Source organism: Oryzias latipes, chromosome 18 (genome assembly GCF_002234675.1).
Source record: "Oryzias latipes chromosome 18, ASM223467v1".
NCBI classification, from domain to species: domain Eukaryota; kingdom Metazoa; phylum Chordata; class Actinopteri; order Beloniformes; family Adrianichthyidae; genus Oryzias; species Oryzias latipes.
In genome coordinates, this window is record NC_019876.2 from 11,146,878 (window position 1) to 11,168,744 (window position 21,867).

The 21,867-nt window shown below is 40.2% G+C and overlaps 1 protein-coding gene across 3 annotated transcripts; it reads right to left on the reverse strand.

Annotated features, from left to right (window-relative positions):
* Positions 1–3,512: 3,512 nt before the first annotated feature.
* Positions 3,513–21,825, reverse strand: ccdc149 (coiled-coil domain containing 149). Of its 3 annotated transcripts, XM_004079751.4 has the most exons (13): positions 21,374–21,825; positions 20,103–20,264; positions 17,098–17,136; positions 16,804–16,911; positions 16,601–16,717; positions 15,730–15,902; positions 13,877–13,949; positions 13,664–13,748; positions 13,014–13,158; positions 12,778–12,854; positions 11,108–11,140; positions 6,342–6,440; positions 3,513–4,622 (listed from the first exon to the last, which is right to left on the reverse strand). In XM_004079751.4, the coding sequence occupies exons 1-13, from the start codon at positions 21,422–21,424 to the stop codon at positions 4,117–4,119; spliced, it is 1,668 nt and encodes a 555-aa protein (XP_004079799.2). In that variant the 5' UTR covers positions 21,425–21,825; the 3' UTR covers positions 3,513–4,116. The 3 variants fall into 3 exon arrangements, with proteins under 3 accessions (XP_004079799.2, XP_011485677.1, XP_020567251.1); XM_011487375.3 differs by lacking the exon at positions 11,108–11,140; XM_020711592.2 differs by lacking the exons at positions 16,601–16,717; positions 16,804–16,911.
* Between the last annotated feature and the right edge of the window lie 42 nt (positions 21,826–21,867).

The window sequence follows — 21,867 nt, forward strand, 5'->3', positions numbered from 1 at the left end:
AGGTACAAAAGGATGTTTTCACACCACATCTAGGCAAAGTCACTAGTTGCTTGTATCCCCAGTTTCATCAACCACGGCTAAATTTAATAAATGTTTATAAATTGTTGAGGAGACTGTGCTGGGGGGAATCTTAAAGAGTGACATGTTCTTCATTGTTTTCATTATTGAATAGAATTGTACCTTCAGGGTATTTCTTTATTTATTTTTTTTACTGTATCCTTCAGAATTCAAGTGGCTGTGTTTGACATAGTTTCGCTGGGGGTGCAACTTATATGCGATTAAAAAAAAACAGGGTCGTATCTTCATTATTTTCCCATTAAGAACCGTTAGAGGGCGCTGTAGGTGTGTGTGTATCAGAATTTGCTACTGGCAGCAATGCAGAAGAAGCGCCAGCCTCAGCAGAGTTCTCCAAAAGTGACGAATATTGAAAAATTCAACGGATTTATTGATTTAAAGTTATATAAAGAGTTTGACTTGTTTGCATAATGATATGGTTATCTAAATAATTGTTCCTATATTGTGTTAATAAGCTAGACACGTATTCAATTCCTCCTACGTATTCATAAGCTAAATAATCATCAATGCGGTGGAGAAGCGTGAATATTATCCATTACTGTTATTTATTTGGTTAATATAATTTGCTTTTCAAGATGAAATGTCCAGTCTTGGTCCCACATTTTGTTAAACAACTTTCCCCCAAAAGTGCGACTTATATTTGATTTTTTTTTCTTTATTATGCATTTTTTGGCTGTTATGATTTATAGTCCAGTACATGCATGAATTAAATAATTTATATTAATTAAACTATGGGGGAAAAACGTAAATTACATTTCATCAATGGTGAGTGTAGATAGTAAAAAGCAATACTTTTAAAAATAAACGCTATAACAGGCTTTTCTAAGAGTAAGTGCAAAAGATAATATTTAAGAACAACTACTAAAGGGAGTAACTTTAAAGGAGTTACTCAAAAGATTAGTATCTCAATGGCAGACTTGTCCAGTTCATCTCTGATTCCCCTGCTGGTTAAGGACTGTGGCATCTGCAGCTTGTTCTCCATCACTGATTATCACATCACAGAGTCCTGTCACCTCTTATCACGCTGGCCCACCATTCCTATCTAAATAGAGATCTGTCTATTTGGCATGGCTGTGCTGACCCCCAGAGTGGACTCTCTGCTTATCGGCTGTTCACAAGATCATGCTCCACCAGCATCCTGCACAAGTTAGCCTGCTCTGCTGTATACAGGACTTGGGAAGTCGTCACTGTTGGCGTCAGATTCAGTTTTGTGACAAAAAGCAATAAAAGCCATTGTGATTGTTTGCATTCAATACAGCATAACAGACTAAAAGCGGAGCTTCACACTTACATGAGATTTTCTAGATTATAACTGAGCCTGTTTAACATTTACTGTCGGGTTATCCATTTACTTACATATAAAAATGTCAGGCACTAACTTTAATGTTTGTTTTATTGGATTCTTGTAGTTTAACTCATTATCCAAGTGTTAGAGCTCAACTAAAAGCTGGTTTGCTCATAAAATAGAAAAAAATTGCATTGTTGCTAGTTGTGGTGTAAGGATTTTAGGGCAGACTGGCGACCTGTCCAGGATGTTCCCTGCCTTCGCCCACAAGTAGCCAGGATAGGCTCCAGCAGCCCCGTGACCCCGAAAGGGGAAAAAAAACGGTTTAGAAGATGAAAATGAAAAAAATAAAAAAAGATTTTAGGGCTTGTGATGCTGAGGGGGCAGTGTGAGACAGGTGGAGGGAAGTGAGGCCCATGACATTTGCAGTAGGATCATTTCAGATTTCTTTAGAATTTCTTTTTTTTCTTAACTGAGAGTCAACGTCTTTAAAGTTCATACCTAAAGTCAAAAACATGAAAAATCAAATGCTTGCTACAATTTGTCCAATCAGCTGCCTGGGATAGGACCAACATTAGGTCCCAAGCTTGATTTTTCATTTTTTTTTGGTCTTTCTCTTCCTCTCCTAGATTTTAAAATAGCATCTAGCCTTCTGCAGAATTAGCAGTGCGTGCATTTTGGCTTTGATGCTGTGCTTGCCGGGAGAGGCCAGCTGTCACCTGCATGTAGAAAGAGTGAACTGCACCAACAATTTCCAGCACGCACTAGGATTTGTGCGGAGCGCCGGGCTTGACATTAAAAAAATAGGATTCTAATTGAACATTTGTGGCCGCAAATTAGTATTTTTTTGTGCACAAATGAGCATTTTGTGTGAACCAATTAGCATTTTTGTTGCATTTTCTGTGCATGAATCAATACGTTGCCCCAAATGAGTATTTTGTAGATAGAATTGAGCATTTTGTGGGCAAAATTTAGTATATTGTGTGCACACATTACCATTTTACTAGCATTCTGTGGGCACAAGTTTGCATTTTGTGTGCAACAGTTAGCATTTAGTATTGGTTACAAATTAATATTTTTTGGAAAAAAGTTTGAAGTTCTTGTTTGCATAAATTCACATTTTATTGCCACAAATTAGCATTTTGTGGGCAAAAATTAATATTTTGTGGACAAAAATTTGCAATATGTGTGCATAAATCAGCATTTTATGGGCACTAATTAGCATATTGTAGGCAAAAATTAATATTTTATGGACAAAAATTAATATTTTGTGGACAAAATAATCATCTTGTGAGCCTAAATTAGCATTTTGTTGCAACAAATTAGCATTTTGTGGGCAAAAATAAGTATTTTGTGGACAAAAATTAGCAACTTGTGTGCATAAATGAGCAAATTAGTAGATACTGATGATACTAATTTGTGAGCATTACTTGCTAATTGGTTGACTTTAATTTGAGAGAACTTTTCATTTATAATTTAATATAAATACCAAGGTCCAATTTCAAACTCAGATAATAAATATTGTCTTAAATTCAATGTTCTGCTCCAGGAACAGCTTTAGAGTGCGTCTCATGTTCGATAAGGCAAAACAAAGAAAAGAACTGCACACATTGATCGACAAAAGGGTTCGATTTCAAATATCGGTGGATTCTAACCTTTTATCTAATCCACAAGAAATGCCTTGTCAGACAAGCACCTGGGCTCGTACTTTCACACCAGCTTCAAACGTTTCAATCAATAATAAACTGGATGCTGCCCAAAAATGTACAAAGGTTAGATTTGCTACAGCTGTCTCCCAAAAGGGAGGTAAAGTTCAGAAGACTGCATTTCTACACAGATATCATTACTTTGCTAGTTTATAACATGACAGTTTACCCAACCTTTTTATTCGTTGAAAGAACCAACAACTATGACGTCATCATCTGTCAGTATTTGGACTAAAGACGTAAATTAAACGTATTTCCAAAGTTAATGTCTTTTTCTTAAAAGTTTATACTTCTATATTTTATTTTAACCAAGCTTTCCAGAAAAAAAAAGGCTTTACGCCGAGATCGACACAAAAAAAAAAAATCAAATACCTTTGTGTGTGTATATCAAGCATGAATCAAATGATCAATATTATCTCTAAAAGAGAAATGAAGACCTGCAATGGTCAAGGTTTATGCATCTATATTTACACATAACATCAGATATTTGACATTTAAGGCACACGTAGTTGCATCCAAAACTAGAAAATATACATTTTTGACCAATTTTTAGGACCTAATCCTGTAAATGAACCGCCATTAATAGTCAAAAGAGAGATTTTTCATAAACAAATATGTACAACACATTCATTAAAGGATCTGGCACACCAATTTGAAATTCCTAATGGAGCCTCGCCAAAATAGATCATCACTACTCTGGTAGCCTTAAAGAACAAGAAGTAAGCAAACAATGGGGATTATTTTTTTCACAAGGGAAAGAAAAAGGAAACATAAGACGCAGAAGTTGATGATGCTGTTTTTCCAGCTAAATTCCTCCTCGAGGGCATGCGGTTTACAACTTCATTGATTTGAAGATGCTCTGCTCCCACACAGCAACAAGCCCACCTCAGTAAAAGGCATATTATTCCAGCTTTGGCTAAAAAAAAATGGGTTTTTTTTGACCGAAAAGAGACATAGCTGATATGAAAACGCAAAAGTTAGAGTGTTCAAGTGCAAGGTGGAAATGAAAATGTCAGCAGCTGTAGCTGCAATAAGGATCTATATACATTTTTACAATGTGACATTGCATTGTGCTAATGTGGCATCGTCATCATGCCCTGTTCTGCTCGACTCTTCCACAACGTCCCTCTTTGAAGTCAATGCGGAGACTTCTTGCACATCAGTCGACACATGGTGCAGGTTGGACGGGTGACTGTCTTTTGACTGTCGGATGGAGGCTTGTTCCATCGAAAGCCACTGAGGTTCAGACTCAGATGTTGGAGCGTCCAGCGCCTCCGCCGCTTCTTCTCCTTCCTCCACGGTTGAACACAGGTCTTCATCCTCCGACAGCTCCACCTCATGCCCCGCTTCTTCCACTGGACTCTGCCCATCCTCCAGCTCAGGACCCCCGGTCAGGGTCGCGGTTTCCTCCCTTCTCCCGTCAGTCGATTCCACCCCGGCGAGAGGATCCAGGATGTTCAGGAGCTCAGGTGCGTCTCCCCTGCTGACACCATCTGTGCTAAGCTCAGTGCCAGCGGCGAGGCATTCCCAAGAGGATTCACAGGAACTTCTATTATCTGACATCAGTATAAAGAAGAAAAAAAAGGGGCCTGTTTTAACAGTTTACTTTGTGGACAGTGGCCCCTTGCTATACAGCAGTCCACCTTTTGTAGTCTCACTTCTTCGCGGATTTTCACTGCAATATGTTCTTTTTTTTTTTTTTTTTACAAGGCGCTGTTTTCTGCATCCTTATTGGCTGTTGACTTAATCACTCAATCTCTGTGCCGTTTCTCCAATGTGTTTGCCAAATCTTCATAAATCTTCAACCCTGATCAGATCTTTGTTTTTTTATTTGAAAAAACTGGACTTATTTTCTATGAAGGTTTAAGAGTTTAAATGAGAAAAGTGAAACTGTTCAAGTCTGTCTTAGAAAAGTGTATATAAAGCGTGTAGTGAAGGGTTTTACAGCCTTATAACTTCTATAATCCTATGTGGCAGATTTCACTCATTGGGACTTCTTTTTAGAACATAACCCCCGTGATAACTGTAAATGGAAAACCTCATCAGAACACTAAAAAAACAAGTTTGGGACAGGAGCACATCCAAGGCAACAGGCTAAATATAAAGATGCACACACACGGCGTTTGATGTGCGTTCAAGAAAAACGCTAAAAGCTGGTTCTTGAATGCGCGTTGAGCCTAGGGGTAAACTTTGAGGGCTGCGTTCCGTCTTTCTCTCAAACATACCCTGGTGTGCAATCACCCAATTGGCCGGACACACCTGGTCCAGGTAACCAGGCATGGGTAGGGTACGGATATCTGGAAACCCACCCAGTTGCCCATCCCTGGTTTAGCCCGTGGTGTTCACACTGGACAAGCAGGGAGGGGCTTCTTCTTCTTTTTCTACTGTTTACTAGAGCATGCCCGCCACCTACAGCTGGAAGAGGCTTGGCGTGAAATGTCGAAGCGGGGGAAATCTAGTAAATCTTGCTCCTGACTGTCTTTCGCAGCTCGATTCCAATATATGAAACACTCGTTGTCATAATTCCAGCCGGGCACAAACAGCAATAGTAAATTTCAGCTCCATAATCAAATTTCAAATGGTTGGCACTTCCATGAATTAAATGGTCCACCATCAATACGTCACTACCAAATCCAAGTCTATAAGTGGTCAAAATTTGGCGCATTTTGCACGTAGAGCCCGAAATCAGTTGTAAAAACTGGCGTAGCCACGGATGAACGTGAGAGTTTGGAACACGGAGACCCAAAATGCACATTTATGCGCGTTCACATCAACTTTTCATTGAATTTCATTTAAAGTGGCCGCTGGAATAAACGTTGTCAAGGCCGGTGTGAGTGCAGCTTAAGAAGAACAGACATTCGTGATGGCCTTCATCTCATCACAGAAAAAGCCCAGCTCTACTCTCTCTCTCTCTCTCTGTGGGCTTACCGACTCACATTTGTGGAAGTGTCGGCAAAAGAAGGTTAAAAACTGCCAACATTAGCTCAAGTGGCATCCATATTTATGGCAACCCCCCACCCCCCCACCCCATTCACAGAACTAGTTTGTGAATGTCAGTGGGCCAGAATTTGCTTCACATTTCCAAAATGCCATGGCATTTGGACAGACTGCACCAGTGAGAAGCAGAGAGTAGTCGAGGCGGGAAGACGGAGGGGCTTGGGTTAAAAGTAAAGGGGACATTGAGAAGAGTGCTGTACACACAGTGGCTAATTGCGGTAATTATTACACACAAAAGTTTGGGAGTTTTCCACCCCCGCCCTCGCCTTCACACGCACCTTTGGGCATCTGCCCTTGAGCCTGGGCGTTTGGTTGGGACGGAGTCGGATGCAGCTCAAGTTGAAGGTTTTCGTTCAGCGTGATGCTGTCCCGTGTTCCTGTAAGTTCAAATGGAAAAAAACGACAAAACTTGATTTTTTTTTTACATCTTCACGTTTCACTTATGACAATAAAAGACAAATTGTATAAAAATGAGATGAAGGAAATGGATGAGGAGCACCTTGAGTGTTTCACACAGCATACAAAAGACACTCATGTATGCACTGCAGTGCTCACAGGAAGAGGATCCGGCCCCCTATCATCTGTCTTCATTAGCAATGGCTGTACGCCTCTCAGGCTGACGCCATATGCTACTCATACGAGACTGGTGCACCATAAACCAGACGCCACAAATATACGCACCACAGTAAATGCACATTGAAAAACACAGAGGCATGTAAATGAGCGGCACTTGCTTTCACAGAAACTCTGAATAGGCAGATTATTTCTCTGACTTTTCAAGCGTTTGGCACAAAAATAAATGGTAAATGGTGGTGGTGGTGGTGGGGGATGACTTGATGATATGATGCATGAAAATCATGAATGGGGAACAGAAGCCATCATGCTGTAAAAAGTCAGTGCATATCATAAAAGTTGCCCAACACATACTGTTGTACGGTTGTCTTTTCAGAGGCTGTAGAAACTCAGACTATGAAGAGTAAATAAATCCTTTACAAATAATCGTATTATGATTGGATCTTAAGTTTGAGGTTTTCTGCATTTTTTCTTTATTCTTAAACTGCCTCAGAATTGTTCATTATTTGCCTAAACTAGCCACCAGGCAAGCATTATGTTAATGTCTGCCTGGTGGTGAAGAAGAGGCTGGGATGGTAACAAGACATTTCAGGCAGTTCTGCACCTATGAAAGACAAACGGCATTGAAAACTTCATTTTCGTGTCAGTGTTGGGCTTTATTCTAACAGATATTTTACTCGATCGGTCCAAAAATGACTGTTCCTACAACAGCAAGTTGCTCCAATAACGAAGTTATCATGATAACATGTAATGTTGGCGCTTTCACTGCCCTAAACAAACACTAGCTTTTTTAAGGCTAACTTGCACACGTAACCCTTGTGCTATCCTAGGCACTTTAACGTTGGGAGTTGGGTCATCTAGACCCACTAGACAGTGCTCTGAACCTTGTTTCTTCAATGATTTGTGATCTTCACTGGTGTCCATGGATTACATGAAATCTTTCCACCTTTATCCACCTTTGTATTGGTAGGGACAACACGTCAATGTAAGGGTGGGGTCATCTAAGATAGCACAAGGGTTAAAATGTCACATGACAAAAAAACTTTAGTTCTCCAGCAAAAACTATCTGTAAAGTCAACAGAAACTCACCTCAAACACAGACTAGCACGAGCTCAGTGAAGTTCAGAACCTGCTTTAAAAACGGAAATTCGTTTATTTTTTTATCTTTTCTTTCATTGCAAAAGATTGAAGGGATTTGATGGCGGAGACTTTATATGACAGCTGGACCAAGGGAGCGGGACGTCATCCATCGAAAATGGCTCACTTCCTGCTCCGACCTAGTGAAGTAAATTCAGATGCCATTTTTTCACGATACAGATGCCGCCATGTTGGAACCAGACAAAGTTAGTAAGAAATGAGTCGGTCTGAGTCAACATTTCTACAGCAACCACTCTCACCAATCAGGAGTGAGAGTGTTGGAAGTCTACACCCCTACCAATTGAAGGGTGGGCTCGGGTGAATCTGTCAAATGTTTTGAACGTTCGACATGAGACCACGTGCTTAAATTGAAGCATGCGATTGGTCAGTTTATAACTAGAACAACTTTTCCTACAGTAAAAAAATAGCATGACAAAAATCTGGATTATTGAATCCAGATTTGACTTGTACAGTCAATGGTGGAGACACGAGACTAACAGGAAGATGCCCATGTTCAGATTTATTCTCTTCAAACTTCACTTCTTTTCAACATTCAGTAAATCTTTTGCCACTAAAGATGACTTTGTTAGGAATAGAACTGCAAAAGTGATTGGTGCAAACTCATCAACAGAATGCTGGAAAGACGTAAAGCAGGGATGTCAGAATCCAGGCCCTGAGGGCCGGTGTCCAACATGTTTTCCAACCAACCTGCTACTGAAGCTTCTTATTGGCTAAACACACCCCTGATCCATGTAATCAGCAGCAGAAAAGGCAGGATTTCTGAAAAAAACAGCAGGAGGCCAATCCTCGAGGCCTGGAGTTTGACACCCTTGACTTAAGCCTTACTGAGGCACTGAATCAAACAGATTAGATCGGGGTCTTCTGTGGCTTTCAAAGACATTAAAGTCTCACTCTGCATTTGCAATGTTGATTTCTGAAATAGTTATTTTTACATAATAATTTAAGTAATTCATCTTTGTCATGTGCTTTATTGATACTTTACGATTCTTAATTCTGTCTGATAAAAGTTATGAACCGGATATTGATAAATCATGTTATAAAATGGTTATCGTATAACGGGGTGGGATTATATAAGTTCGCTTCCTTCCACTCCCTTTCAAGCAATATTTATTAAGATGCCTAATTATCCTAAGTTTGATTAGTTACTGTATGAATGTATAACTGATGATTGTATTGCTTTTGTGTATCATTTCTATTTGATTGCTTGAAATAAACCATTTCAAATCAAATCAATAAGATCACTCCGATCATATTTTGATTTATTCTAAAAGCATTCCCAGTGGTCTTTTATTATGATTCTGCCTTTGTTTTTTTTCTATCAAAAACCTGTTTATACATTTACATGCTCTCTCACTAGCTTACAACGCCTCACACCCAAAACCTAACATTACAGATGCAACAAAAACGGTGAGCAATATCTGAGCCATCCAGCTGTTCAGTTTCGAGCCAGATGTCAGCTCAGACGAGGAAAACAAAGACACACACGGATCCATTTGTCTGCAAGTGAATGCATCAGAATGGAGCGGAGCAATGAGCTTTGTTGCCTGCCTGACCTATTTTTCTATCTGCTACAGCAATTTGAATAAAGAAATACTCAGAAATGCAAACTTAAGCTTAATTGTCCTCCATCATCTGAAAAGTCCCAGAAGGAAATATTATATATAACTAAAAACACAATTTTCATCTGAGTGGGTCTTAAAGTTCCAAGCCATCTTACTCTAAACTTATTGTAAAGCACTGAAAACATGATGTGACACCACAATACACCAGATCATTGACACCATCACAGCTATGTACATATGTGTCTAATATGTCAAACCCAAACATACACTGGAACGTGTTCCTGTTTAGCTTTAGGGCGAAAAGTCTTCTTCTGAACTGGGAAATGTCAGTCACTGGACCAGAATCCCACCCTCAGAGGCTGATGCACCCTGACAGCCTTTCAACTGCAAAGTCACATCACTCAGCATGGAGGTTAGAGGATCTTAAAGCTCAAAACAGTCGAATTTCTCTTAGATTATTGCTTTTCCTAGGCTCCTTAATACCCATAGACAATGCAGTCACCCCAGTTGTCAAGTCCTTCCATTCTGTTTCCCTTTTTATCTCCATCAGATCAACTGCCTATCACATCGGGGCTGCATGCTTAGATCTCTCCCTTTCTGTCCAACTGTGGTGGACAGCGTGGTCGTCAGGCACTCTGGGCCCCTCGCCTACAAATTCTCTAATAACGGCACATTCCCCTAAATGTGTTTGTAATGTGGGTAATCATTTTCAGTAATGGATGCTTGTCAGTTTTATGGCACAGAGAATGACGCTCTCGTGACAGGACACCTCCATCCAGCAGCACCCCCCTCTATTTTCCAGTAGGGTTCGTGCATGGCACATCGGCTCCCTCTAGTGGATAACAAATGTATTTATGGTTTAGATTTTTTTCTTTGTTGCCAGCTTTTAAGACTCACTCTAATCAAAACTGTGTCTTTGCTGTTTCTAACATGTTCTTGTGGCATCTTTCTGATGATGGAGGACATATACGAAGACAATTAGGCTCAAAATAGGATTTCTGTGCATCCTTTAGTCACGTTTTTGAAAAACAGCTCATTTGTGTCTTCGAAAATACGCTGAGCAGGTCACAAGCTCCGGGGTCGGGTGGGAATGCTCCACGCCATCAGTCCCACACATGCCCCATAACAAGTTTCTAATGAACTACCGCCACTCTGCAGAAAGTATGTCCCAGAAAACGCCAAAAAAAAATTATTTCGGCTACAAGCCGGATAATTATAAATAAAAGATCACTAGGAACGCTTTTAGGACAGCTCAAAAGATGATCGGAGAGGGTCTTTGAAAGGTTTCAAACAATAAGTCCTAATGTTTTAAATAAATCTATATGAAGCTTTTTTGGACAACTACAAGGAGACATTAGTTTTTAATATATAGGCAGGAACGTTTTTAAATCAAAAGCAGTTGTGCTTTCCACATCACTCATTTTAATTTTAAGAAAAACAACAAAACTTGTCAACAGCTGTCTATTATCTCACAAACATTCTGATTTAAATCCTGATTATTTTAAGAAATCTGTCAGAATATTTGTTGATTTTTTTTTGTTTTTAAACAGAAGCACTGGGATGGTGGTGAGCAGGCATGACGCTCTGATGGTATCATGAACAGACACATAAGCGGCTGGCTGGTCATGGAGTCGACACGCTGTAAAAGGTGGGCATGAGGTGGCCTGCGATCTGGGCTTCTGCCCAAATTTGTGTCTGCATAACATAGTGGAGGACATGGACGGGTGAAGTGGGGCAGAAGGCATACATACTCCCAATTCCCACAGATACGTGGTAGGTCAAGCCTGAGACGCAGTAAGAGAAAAGAAAGAGAGACACGTTTTTATAAATGAAAAAACAACTCTACTTAAAAAAAGACATCAGGGAATTCTTTAAATTAGAAATGAAATAACTTTTTTTTCACTGTAAAGACAATAAAACAAGAAATGTCCTTTCAAATGCATTTTGTGCATTTCATATTCAAGAGTTATTGTATACATGTGCACTCTCCAGACCAGGAACTCAATCCCATAATTCATTATGGGATTTGTAAACCTGTAATCTGAACTTCCATAGGATTCTGAACAGAGAAAAGGAAGTGGGGGAGGCTCATGGACCCACAATGACATTCAGAAAAAGGCCAATAGGGCAGGATGAAGTAACAAAAACAAAAATATGCCCCTAAATTTAAACTTTATTGAAATCAAAGGAACTGACAAAATCACGCCCACCCTCACACACACAGTTGTCATCAATAGTAACTTAAGCATTAAAAAGCTAAAAGGATGACCCTGACTGCAGAAGTTACAACTTTTTAACACTTTTTTTAACACCGGAGATGTCATCGGTGACACCTAAATACCATAACCCTAGCTCTTCGACAATTTATGCGTTCAACGTGAATCCGCCCATTCTGCCGTAGAGAAAAGCAACTTTTTATGTCGGCTTTGCAAAGCCTCTTCCGAATCCGCCGGAATAACATTGATTGTGTAAACGGTTGAAGAGTTATGGTTATGGTAGTCAAAATAATGCAAATACTGGAACCAAAATATCTGGTGTTAAAGAGTTAACTAATTTGAAAAAAAAATGAAAGAAAGTCAGCCTCTAGTGGTTAATTGAGGTACTGCACTCCTTTTGGTTTGTTTCATGTTTTGGAACAAAATGTGAAAACTTGATTTTGACCTTTATTGTTGCATCTTAAACATACACAGCAGAGCGGTTATGTGGTTGCTTGTAAAATACTGAAGCACGCTTCCTTGCACGCACTCAGAGCAGTGTTTACATACGGTGTGGCCCAGGCTACACTCTCACTCACTCTCACACTCTCTGTGGCTTTAAACAGCCATCTTGTTGAAAAATAAACTTACTTTAGATAAACAGGGAAAATGATTGGAGTAACTAATGTTAATGAAGGCTGAAGCTGTAAAACTAATCATTGTTTGCAACATTTGTACTGCAATAAGACTCAAAATCTGTACAGTGCTTGAAGATACGGAACACCAAAGCCGGATTTACTCTGGTCAGTCTGCAGTGCGTCTGCGGTGCGTCTCCATTACGTCGCGTGGGGAGTCCGTCTCATGACCGTCAGGTATTTTACATTGACTACGCTGCGTCTCCGGTCTGTGCCCACTCCCCCTGGCCACCTCCGTGTCACCGGCATCCAAAGCTTTGTCAATCAGGCCCTAATTATGTCAGGCTTCTTTCGTCATCCATTGATAGAAATCCTGTGTGAAGCTTGCATTGCGTTCCAGAGGGACGGACGTCAGACGCAGACATGACGGAGGAATCTAAACATTTTGACCGATTAATGAACCGATTTTTTTGTGTCGACGCAACAGAGCCGCACTACAGACGGACCGGTGGGAATCAGGCGTAATGGGAGATCATGTCAGGATAATGTTAAAGACAATTTAAAGTCCACATGCTTGGCCCATTGGCTCACCTGGAAGACTCCATAAACCGGAAACCTCTAAGGTTCTGAGCTTCCTTTCCAAATCCGACACTCTGTTACCCAGAATCCTGCAGACCAGTTTAAAGACATAAAGGTCAAACTTCTTTAAAAAAAACGGTGTAGTGGATGTTTGCCTTCAAGGAGGAGTTTTGTTTTTCCTCAACAAACATTGGAAGTAAGAGAAAACAGAGGCCGATAGAGGAGCCTCACCCCTCAGGACCGCCTACCTGTTCGTATGCCTTTGGTGCTGGATGACCAGGTTCTTCTCATGGATCGTCTCCAGCAGAGCCGTGGCCAAAGACTTGAGGTCTGAGATGGACTGAGGAGTGAGGGGTAAACTGCAGCCCTGCTCCTCCAGGAGCATCTCCTGGACTGAGAAGTGGAAAAGAAATTAATGCAAAGGATAATAAAAGGCAAGTTTTGACAAACCCCTGACATAAACGGAAAAGAAAATGAAAATGCAAACTGCAATAAAAAAGTCAAAAATAGATCCCAGAGAGAGCAACGTGATGTAGCCAACAATGGGGAGGAACAGCATGACGGAGACAAAGCACAGCTGGACTGTGAGGAACAGGCGTCTGCGAGTTGACGCTCCCCTAACTTTAACTCCAGAGCCTACTGTGCTGCTTCTGCAAGCAGCTGTCAGTCATGGTGGCGGGCTCATCTCGCTGCCCGTGGTGCTCTCTAGTACTCAGAATACAATTAAAAACCTGGCTGCTGTCCAGGTGATGACTCAAAGAGACAAGATTTGAAAGATCAAAAGGCATTTGTGAAGTAAAAACTGAAACGAAGGGCTCTTTCTCTGCAGCGTCTTGATAAGCGGTTCTGGATCAGAATTGGAAGACATTTTTAAAAAGAAGTGGGTTATTTTTTTCACCTTGTTTGGCTGAGAGCACACCAGTGAGGGGGGTGTTACTTGATCTTCCATGTGGGCTGGAGTTTTTTCTTCTCTCAAGGGCCGTCTGCAGGGAGAGAAATGAATTTAAAAAAAGGAGAATTTAACCCTGCAGAGTTAGGTGTATTAACACAAAAAAAAGCTTCTAGAAATCTTAAAACACAATGAAATAAAGCAGAAGAATTCAGTCTCTACCTTGTACTTCATAATGTTGGATTTCAACAGGGTGACCTCCTCCTGCAGCTGAGTGAAACGCTCATGCAGATACCTACAATATAACACGGAACAATAACACTTTGAGTGGAGTAGTGCCCTGTACCGGACCCTTCCTTTGCCCAACAGTGGATAGGCTCCAGCATCCCCCAAATGGCAGAACAGCGGGTTTGGAAAATGGATGGAATAGCAGCACAGATGACAAACTGCTAATTCACACATTTAGTTAACCATTTAACACCAAACATGTCACCAGGAACACCCGAGTAAAACGTGCTCTTTGACTTACTGCAAGTCTTTACACGGCCAACGTGAATCAGCTAATTCTGATGCAGAGAAAAGCGGTTTTTCATGTAAACTTTGCGCCGATATGCATCGTAACATAAATTGTTGCATAACAGCGCCACGCCCCTTTTTTCTGTAACAGACACAGCTGATCTGCGGTGCGAAAACTTCACTGTAAAGTGTTACATATCAGCATAAGGCTGCTTTTCTCTGCTTCAGAAGCCATTGAAATTTACGTTAATTGCGTAAACGCTTCAAGAGTTACGGAAGTTCAAAGAATGTTAACACTTGAGCTGAAGCTCCGGTATAAAAGGGTTGATTCAACCGAAGCTTCAAATTTGCACACTAAATTTCTATTTACTAACTTCTATCGGTGTAAAAGGAAAGAAGGATTTTTTTGGTTGGTTTTGTCTGAGATGCCTTCTTTTTGCACACTACAGGCTATGTAATGTAACTATCAAGTGTTTTGAGCATTTTAAACAAGCCGACAGTACGTACACTTTACTAACAATTTTAAAATGTTCTCAACTGTGGTAGGAAATCATAATAGATTTCTCCAAAAGTGATTTCATGTTGACAGTGTGATCAAAATGCTTGTTTGTTTTTTTTACATGAAAAGACTGAAGAAATCAATGTGGCTTAGCTAAACTGAAAGCAGGGCTTTATCTTTCGTTTTAGCGAGTTAACTCAGAGACTTTTCACAGTCTTGCAATCCTAATTTTATTTCACAGTATTATTTCTGTAATATGCTATTCAAGTTATGAAGTGACCAATCAGATGCCTTAATGAAAGAACGAGTCTCATGCCGAACATTCATAACAGCTGATTGACAGATTTTGTGTAGCCTGCTTTCAAGTGGAAGGGGTGTGGTCTTTCAACAGGCTCACTTCTGATTGGTGAGAGTGGTTGCCATAGAAACAGTGACTCAGACCGACTCAGACCAATCGCTGCTTACTGCCGTTGTCTGGTTCCAACATGGCTGTGTCTGTTTGGAAAAAAAATGGCAACTGAATTGACTTAATTCGGTTAAAGCCAGAAATAAACCGTTTTCTATGGAAGACGTCACGCTCTGTCCATCCAATTCCCTCAAACGATCAATGATTTGAACCCAAAACTCACTAAAAAAGTTTGCACTACGTGGGAACCGAAGGAGAGTTGATGAAGAAGCTTTTTTTTCTACAAACAATAAATAAAACCTCAACAAAACACAGAAAACAAAGAAACGATCCTATGATTTTGTGCCATAGGGTCTTAAAACTGAACTGAAAATTACAATAACTAAACTGCAGAACAGAACGGCTAAAAATGTACTTTGTTCAACTATCAGATCAAGCTGTCTGAAATCAAGTGGTCATTACCAGCAGAATAACAGTTTTAGTGGATACCCTAAATATAAAGAAATTAGGATTGATCTGCACGGGGAAACAAAAACAAACTGAACCTGAACATTTTCATGATTCAAACATGAGCTCAAAGACCAAATTCATGCTGAATGGGATAAAGATCAACACGTCCAGGTAGCTGAGCTGCACGGAGAACTGTCCATTTACCGGTTTTCCATGCAAAGAGCGTCCACGTCGATGATGCGCGACTCGTGGTTCCCCAGAATGTGGTTGAGTTCAACGTTTAGCCGGTCAGCCTTCTCCTTAAACACACTGCGTTCTGCCTTCACGTCCTGGAGCTCATCTGTCAAGGCCTTGATGGAGTTTTCCATTTCTTCCATCTAGGAACAAGAACAGAGAAAAGGTCAAATAAAGGGGAGGAAATAAGTATTTGATCCCTGATTTTGTAGGTTTGCCCACCTAAAAAGAAATAGACAATCTGTCATCTTAATGGTCGATTCATTGTGAGAATCGATGCACACTGGCTTTTTGCAGAGACTTAAGGAAATTTCTAGGGCTGTCGATTTTGGAATTGTAGATTCGGTCAGCTCTACATAATGGCAAAGGCCCTATATAGTGCACTATGTAGTGAGTAGTGAAGCCATTCGGACATGGCCTAAATTTATGGGTAGGGACAAGCCATAGGGGTAGGGTTAAGAAATCGTATGTGGCTCAAGATTCAAACTTCAGAGCTCTAAACAAGTCTCAAAAATGTTTTATTAGAGTAATCTTTTCTAAACCAAAGCAGCTTTTATTAGATTCAACATCATCTTAGAACCAACCAGGAGTGCAGCCGGTATGACATTTAAAGACCAACTTGGATGAAAATTGTGTGAGAGAGTTTAATCAAAGGCATGATGGGAAATGAGCGCAAGTTTACTTCCCACCCATAACTCCTGCCGCACTGCAGAAGCTATGTCCTAGAAAATGACACAGGGTTTTTGATTCTGACTAATAACAGCATAATCATCAACAAAAGACCACTTGGAATGATTTGAAATAGATCAAAAGACGATTGAAGTGATTGAAATCTGTTAACCTGCAGGCCAGCTCTCTCCAGCTGGCTAACCAGGTCTTCCCGCTCATGGGCAGGAAAGTGACGCACCCCAACTTCATCGTCCCCCAGCCTCTGTTTAGTAATAGTCATCCTCAGAAGCTGGATAAAGGGATAAAAATGTTAAACTCGCTACATAAATTGTTTTTACATGTTGTACATGTCTATGCTTGTGTTTCTGATTGCACCTTGTTGTCTCCTTGAGCCTCTGCAAGCCTCTGGGTGAGGTCCTTGACCTCCTCAGAGAGCTGCTTCACTCGCTCTCTGGAGTCCCTCAGCAGCTGAGCCAGGTTCACCTACGGAGGAGAAACAATCTACAGACCTCATGATCTGGATCCTTCATTCCTCCATCGGTTCAGCAACACACATGTAAAGGTTGTTATCCAACATTACGCCAAGCATGTTTCAGTTTCATCCTTTACGTTGTAATGTCTTTAAGGAAGCAGCGGCTGCTTATGTCATCACATGACGACATAACTTACTTGATTGCGTTTTTCTGGTGGCAGAGACGGGTCACCATCCTGAAAACAAATCAAATGACACATGCATGATAGAGCAACAGATTTAAACAGTAGCTTGTGCAGCATGGGTGAATTTTTCTTGTTTGTTTTTTTTACTCCCAAAAAAATATTATTATTGTTTCTCAATCTTTTTTTGAGCCAAGGTTTTCCTTGACAAAATTCACAAGGAACCAACAGCCAAAAGTGTAAAAACAGAGGTGGTGTTTATTAATGATAAACCAGTAATAGGAATGTTATAGTTCCGGTGCAAAAAGGTGTTTTTCTTAAAAGTTGTGATAGTTTTCAATAATAAATGTCCACTGAATGCTCTAGGGTCAAATTTTAAAGCAGTTGGTTTTCCCTCTGGTTTAGTAAAATGTAGTTTTATGTAACATGTATCATCATATGGAAGCCCAAAACGGACTGCCGTATTTCTTTATTTTATTACCGTTTTCTCATGATAAAAAGTTCTGCAGAATATATATACTGTAGTGTCACTCTCTCCCTTTTCTGCATGGACACATCAAGACTTTATCTGTTTTAAGTTTCTTTATTTTGTGGTCAACAAGACAGCAGAAGAAAACTCTCCCTGAAATTTTTTTTTTTTTTTACATAACAGTAGATTTACGCTCCTCAAACGTCTTCATTTCGTCTCATGCAGCAGCCCCCTCCCTCTATTTCCCTTGAACCCCCGACAAGATTTTTGAATGACAGAACCCAGGGCTGACGAGCGTCTCCTTGCGTGGTGCGTTCACTGAGCTCCGGACATAGGCGGACCCACACATCCCAACTCAGTCCTATACAACATACTTTTGTTATTTTGCTACAATCCGCAGCAAACCAAAGCAGTTTGTCAGAGAAAATGTCGAACACAATAAAATGTAATCAACTATAAGTTGATAAGTTTAACTAATAATGTTTCAGAGACGCCGGTGGATCTCGTTATGACGAGAAAACCTTCAACGAATAAAAAGTAGAAGAACGGCAGGCCAATTTACGGCTTCCATAAACAACACAAAAACAAGTTAAATATATATTCCTTTTTAGGAAGTAGTTTATTTTATTTTTTGTTTTTTGTCATATTTGTAAATAGCAACTGCAAAATTTGGATCAATTATGTAATTGCAGCAAATTTGATACATTTTACATGAAAAAAACAACCAACAATATATTAATTTTTTTAAGAGAAATTGTAAGGAAAGATGTGAACACATACAGATTTTACCAGTTGTTGTTTTTTTCTAAATGAAAAATTTTACTTAAAAAAGAAAACGTTTCATTTGTTTTTGGGGAAAACTAATTATTCAATTTAGTTTGAGTGAAATGTGGCCACTTGCCCTTAATTCTGTTTCTTTTATTTTGTTATTACTTCTAACTATTCAGTGTGAATCCTGGACCTGTTGGGATGAACACAGAACTTATGTCCTCATAATTCTTCTTTCTCTTTCGGCTTTTCCCATCAGGGGTCGCCACAGCGAATCATCCTTTTCCACCTCACTCTATCATGGACATCTTCTACCCTAACATTAGCCAACTTCATGTCCTCTGTTAAGACATCCATGTATCTCCTCTTTGGCCGTCCTCTTGCCCTCCTGCCAGGCAGCTCCATCTCCAACATCCTTCTACCAATATATCCACTATCCCTCCTCTGAACATGTCCAAACCATCTCAGTCTGGCTTCTCTGACTTTGTCGCTAACACAGGCAACATGAGCCGTCCCTCTGATGTACTCGTTCCTTATCCTGTCTAACCTGGTCACTCCTAAGGAGAACCTCAACATCTTCATCTCCGCTACCTCCATCTCAGCCTCTTGTCTCTGTCTCACTGCTACCGTCTCTAACCCATAGAGCAGAGCTGGTCTCACCACTGTCTTGTACACCTTTCCTTTGAGTCTTGCTGACACTCTTCTGTCACACAACACTCCTGACACTTTCCTCCACCCGCTCCAACCTGCCTGCACTCGCTTCTTCACCTCTTTTCCACACTCCCCATCACACTGAACTGTTGACCCCAAGTACTTAAACTCCTGCACCTTCTTCACCTCAGCCCCCTGTAACCTAACGCTTCTACCTTGATCCCTCTCGTTCAGACACATGTATTCTGTCTTACTACGACTGACCTTCATGCCTCTTCTTTCCAGAGCAAACCTCCACCTCTCTAGCTGTTCCTCCACCTGCTCTCTACTCTCACTGCAAGTTACAATGTCATCCGCAAACATCATTGTCCAGGGAGATTCCTGTCTTACCTCGTCTGTCAGCCTGTCCATCAGCATAGCAAACAAAAAAGGACTCAAAGCTGATCCTTGGTGTAGTCCCACCTCCACCTTGAACTCCTCTGTCTGACCTACAGCACATCTCACCACCGTCATACTTCTCTCATACATGTCCTGAACTACTCTGACATACTTCTCTGCCACTCCAGACGACCTCATACAGTACCACAGCTCCTCCCTCGGCACCCTGTCATACGCCTTCTCTAAATCTACGAACACACAATGCAGCTCCTTCTGACCTTCTCTGTACTTTTCCATCAACATTCTCAAAGCAAAAATGGCATCAGTGGTGCTCTTACGGGGCATGAAACCATACTGCTGCTCACAGATCTCCACCTTCTTCCTAAGCCTGGCTTCCACTACTCTTTCCCACAGCTTCATTGTGTGGCTCATCAACTTTATTCCTCTATAGTTGCTGCAGTTCTGCGTGTCACCCTTGTTCTTAAAGATCGGAACCAGAACGCTTCTCCTCCATTCTTCAGGCATCTTCTCACTCTCTAAAATCCTATTGAACAACCTTGTAGAAATTCCACTGCTGTCTCTCCTAGGCACTTCCATACCTCCACAGGTAGGTCATCAGGACCAACGGCCTTTCCGCTCTTCATCACTTTTCACTGAACTTATGTCCTCATAATGATAAATGTTTTTCAGACCAATTTGGTGAAATTGAGTGATCTCTCACGGCACACTTCTTATCGAAAGAACACTGACTTACAATGAGTTCCCTGTACTTCTTCTTGAGGCCTTGGTGGCGTTCCCGCAGCTGGTTGGCCATCAGCTTGTACTGGTCTCTCTCCTGCTGACAAGTGTCCAACTCCTTTGAGAGGATGAGCAGAGCTTCCTTCTTACTGTCCAACTTGCGCTTACACACCAGGAACTATGCCAAACAATAAACAGAGGACTAATTATAAAAGGAAAAGGCTCTTTGCTGATTATTTGTTATGTAGATTGCTGTACTAGAATTTCTTTTTGTTTGGCAGGTTAAATCCACCAACATATAAGACGGATAGCCAATGTGCATTTATGTACCAACAGAAAAACACAGCAGCAAGTCTTAAAAAATGCTTGTTCTTTACATACATTATGATTACATTCTTAATATACAAATTACGCCCTTTTATCACCTTATTTTTTATCAAAGAATGGGTCTTATTAAAAATGGCAGTTTTAGCCGCTACCGATAGGGGGAGAAAGTTGCTAAATAGCATTCAGTCCAAATACAAAATACAATGAAGAAGAAAGTTTTACAAAAAAAAATATTTTGTTTTTCCTCGTTTTTTAAAATTCAGTCATGACTAATTTGATCTTAAGTCACTTGCTAAAACCTCATAAAAATTAAAGAAAAACATTTCTAGACAAAAAAGAAAAAAAAATAATTTTGTTTTTATTATCTTGTCATGGACATTTTTTTCCAAACTAATTTCAATTTCTTATAAATGTCTTCCCAAATTAGTTGAATTTTTTTAAGTGTAGAAATAGCGAACCTAAAAGTGATTGGAAACTGTCGTGTTTTTTTTTTATTGTTACATTTTAAGAATATATCTTGGTATTTGTATTAACTTTTTAAAACACAGAATTCCTCAACGAATTGCTTAGGTCGGATAAAATAGAAACAAAAATATTTAATTTTTATTGGTGTACCTTGAAGTACACGGTTTTAATTAAAAGCTAAATTAAATTGTTATGATCCTAGTATTAATTGTCCTATAATAAGCAGGTTCATTTTGGGCCCACAGGTGGGTTATATCTCCACAGTAAAGCCACCAGGGTCGATCTAAGCGTGGGCAGATATGCGCCAATATATTGTCGGATGCTACATGATGTTTTAAAAAAACGACTCTATTTGCCATAAACTAAGGGGTCGCGGGGATGAGCAGCGCGGTTTAGTTTGAATAAACAGCTGCCAGAGCAGCAGCAAGCAGCACTCGGACGCTGGCGGCATATGGACCAGCAACGGTTCGGTCCGCGTCGTCTTCTTCCACTTACCTCACTGACGAGTCCCTGCCAGTCACTCTCACTCCTCTTGGAAGACTGCATGACTATAAAAAATAAACTAAATAATTATTTTTATATTTGGGGCACTACCTGAACGAGACTGCCTCGCCTTCTCTGTTTATCAAGCAACGTCACTTTGTATAGCCTCGACTGTCAAAATAAAACAACTTCCGGTAAACCAATAAAAAAACATTTCATATTAAAAGCACAAAATGTCCGTTTTCTTTTAGTGTTTCTGTTCGTCTGCTGATGTTAAATGTTACAGATCGAGTAGTGACGGACACTTCTACCTTGCAAAACAAGAAAGGTGAAGCGCGACATAGACAACTTCCGGGGAAACAGTGGCTAGTTCTAAAAAAAAAAAAACAATTTCACAGTAAAAGCACAAAATATCTGCTTTGGTTCAGTAACAAGAATCTAAAAAGTATTTTCTCTCTCTTGTCTTTCGCATAGTGCATGATATTTAATCTTTAAATAATATTATA